The sequence below is a fragment of the Arachis ipaensis genome, chromosome B07 (assembly GCF_000816755.2).
Source record: "Arachis ipaensis cultivar K30076 chromosome B07, Araip1.1, whole genome shotgun sequence".
Lineage (NCBI taxonomy): Eukaryota > Viridiplantae > Streptophyta > Magnoliopsida > Fabales > Fabaceae > Arachis > Arachis ipaensis.
In genome coordinates this window covers 915,324-918,737 of record NC_029791.2, presented here as the reverse complement: position 1 = coordinate 918,737, position 3,414 = coordinate 915,324, and the positions used below count along the sequence as shown (strand labels likewise).

At 36.3% G+C, this 3,414-nt stretch overlaps 1 protein-coding gene across 1 annotated transcript in view; it reads left to right on the top strand.

Annotated features, from left to right (window-relative positions):
• The window catches only part of LOC107609139 (neutral ceramidase), a gene marked incomplete in the record, with an annotated part of 4,634 nt that extends 1,793 nt beyond the window's left edge, over window positions 1-2,841 (top strand). Inside the window, 7 exon segments of the mRNA XM_016310983.2 lie at window positions 17-280; window positions 422-686; window positions 782-1,040; window positions 1,149-1,274; window positions 1,487-1,550; window positions 1,804-1,967; window positions 2,069-2,841. Coding sequence (XP_016166469.1) covers window positions 17-280; window positions 422-686; window positions 782-1,040; window positions 1,149-1,274; window positions 1,487-1,550; window positions 1,804-1,967; window positions 2,069-2,617 — 1,691 coding nt within the window.

The window sequence follows — 3,414 nt, the reverse complement described above, 5'->3', positions numbered from 1 at the left end:
AGAAGCAAATATAAAAATAATGTGGATAAAGAAATGACTCTCTTAAAGTTTGTTGATGCTGAATGGGGTCCTGTTGGAAGCTTCAATTGGTTTGCTACTCACGGAACCTCAATGAGTCGTACAAACGCATTAGTTAGTGGGGATAATAAAGGTGCTGCTGCACGTTTTATGGAAGACTGGTTTGAGCGAAAAAATGCTGTAAAAATGGATAATGTTGGATTTGAAGATGGTGGCATCCCCCGAAGAATCTCAAACATAATTCCCAGCCTTAATGATAATCGTGAGTTAGTTATTGTTGTTTATATTTTGACTTAATGTGTGCAATGATGATATAATTGATTGCATTATCTTAGTCCATAATTTCTAAGTTCTGAACTTCTGATAAAGTGCCTCTAATTCGATTCAAAATTTGTGGGTACAGACCATGAACTACTGGAAATCGCAGCCTCCTTCCAATCTCCTCCTGGAAGACCAGTAACAAAATCTTCGAGCATTGCAAGACGCGTAAGAGGTGCACTTAGGCAGGCTGACAAGCCTAAATTTGTATCTGCATTTTGCCAATCGAATTGTGGTGACGTTAGTCCAAATGTCCTTGGAGCTTTTTGTATAGATACTGGACGACCTTGTGACTTCAATCATAGTACTTGTGGAGGGAAGAATGAATTATGCTATGGCCGAGGACCAGGGTAATTATTTATTACATTTAAACTTTTCTATCAAGTGCATTAAAAATTTACCTAACCTTTTTATTACTATATCACATCCTATCACCAATGTGCAGCTATCCAGATGAATTCGAAAGTACACGTATGATAGGAGAGAGACAATTTAAAAAAGCAGTGGAACTATTCAGTGGAGCATCTGAACAGATTAAAGGGAAGGTTGATTCTCGACATGCCTACATAGACTTCTCCCAGCTTCAGGTAAATCTTCCGAATTCCAAGGTAGTAAAGACATGCCCCGCTGCAATGGGATTCGCATTTGCTGCTGGAACAACAGATGGACCTGGAGCTTTTGATTTCACGCAAGGTGATGATCAGGTAACCACTGATTTCATACTTTATGTTGACTGGTTCCATTATCTTCAATTCGTGCTCTTAAATTGCTTTCATTGTCTCTGCTTATTCTTTGTTCTAATTGTATGCCAGGGAAATCCTTTTTGGAAGCTGGTCCGCAACTTGATTAGAACACCAGGCCAGGAACAAATTGATTGCCAGAAGCCAAAGCCCATTTTGCTTGATACTGGTGAAATGAAAGTACCATATGATTGGGCAGTAAGTTACTTATTCATCCTGAACTTCAATGAATTCAAACACTCTCAAAGATAATTTTATGTCACTATTATGACTACTTGTGGTTTTCCCAATACACTTATTTTGCTTGGTTGAAAGATGTTCCTTATAGAAAACTATGTTGCTCCTCGCTCGTACTATTAAAAGTATAATTGTTACTTGCATTAACCTTTCTTCTCTAATGTTCATCGCAGCCTTCAATACTTCCCATCCAGATCCTCCGAGTTGGACAGTTTGTTATTCTTAGTGTACCAGGAGGTATGGACTCTTATTCTTAATTCCTATGATGATTAACATTTCGATCCTTCACATTTTGAGACAACTAGTTTCAACTATCAATGACCTCATTGCAATTAGAAGCACCGTATATAAATCAATATTAATGAGAAATACACTCCTTGGATCAAATTTTTTAACATTTTTGAGCTTATAAGTTGTAAGAATATGCTGAAATGTTACTGATACCATGATATCTTGATGATTTGGGTTGTAACGGTTTCAATTCTGACAGAATTTACAACAATGGCTGGAAGGCGTCTTCGTGATGCAGTGAAGACAGTGCTAAGTGGTCACAAAGATTTCGGTAACAACATTCATGTTGTTATAGCTGGGTTGACTAATACTTACTCACAGTATGTGACAACATTTGAAGAGTACGAAGTGCAAAGATATGAGGTCAGGCAAAATTCTTTTGCAGAGAGACACAAATCATGTCATCAAATTGTTTTTAGATTATAGCAGTAATGTATCTGCTTTCTATTTTTCTGCATTGTCAGGGTGCTTCCACGCTTTTCGGTCCACACACACTCAGTGCATACATTCAAGAGTTCACGAAGCTTGCAAACGCTCTCATCAGTGGCCAGCCGGTAGAACCAGGGCCACAACCCCCGGATCTCCTCGACAAGCAGATAAGTTTGCTGACACCGGTAGTGGTGGACACAACACCTCTGGGCTCAAACTTCGGGGATGTCATCTCTGATGTGCCCAAGAACGCTACCTTTAAGAGAGGCGACATGGTGTCGGTTACTTTCTGGTCTGCATGCCCCAGAAATGACCTAATGACAGAAGGTACATTCTCACTTGTGGAATTCCTCCAAGGAAAGGAAACTTGGGTTCCTACCTATGATGATGATGACTTCTGCTTGAGGTTCAAGTGGTCGCGGCCTTCTAAACTCAGCTCGCGAAGTAAAGCAACCATAGAATGGAGAATTCCACAGGATGTAGCTCCTGGTGTATACAGAATAAAACATTTTGGTGCTGCAAAGAGTTTGTTAGGATCCATTCGCCACTTTACAGGTTCATCAAGTGCATTTGTAGTAGCATAAATAAAGGGGAGGGATGGTGAATGGTGAATACTCATTATACATGCCTAAAGCTATTCATTACTACATTGTTGTTGATTTGTTCTGATACTGAGTTCTCTAGCAGAACACCATGAATCAGAGGTTGAAATAGTTGATTAAGTTGTTGTATTTGTTAACTATTGCTCTTCAGACATGGTTAATTATTTATACAAGAAGAATACATGCAAAGAAATGTTGAGTTGTTATTTGTGTCTTAATTTTCAAATTGTTAAATTTCTGACTCTAAACATTTCTAAATATTCTTAGTACAAGTCTAAAACTGCTGAGGATCATGACTATGTTCATTTTGTTAATATTGAAATTTGAATCGCTAAAATGAATAAATAAGATTCTCAGTTGTATTTTTAGTTCAATTAAGGAACATAAAATTTTCCCTTTTTCCATTCATGAAACTAGTTTGAGCATAATACTTGGTTCTTTACAATTATTTATGTGCTACAAAAACTTGGGCTCTTAATTATTAATTATTAATGATGGGTCATATATAATAATAAGAAAGGATTAATTGGGATACAAAAGGTATATAAATAATATTTAATAGTATAAAAAATATTATCTTGTAGGTAAATTACAATTGAACCTTAGAAATTGAAATTTAAAAGCTGCGTTTGTTTTTGAGAATAGGATAAGATAAATACTAAGAATAAGACATAAATAATAGATATAAAAAGTTTGTTTTTGAGAATAGGATAAGATAAATACTAAGAATAAGACATAAATAATAGATATAAAGAATTTAGTATTTTTGTATTCTGTTT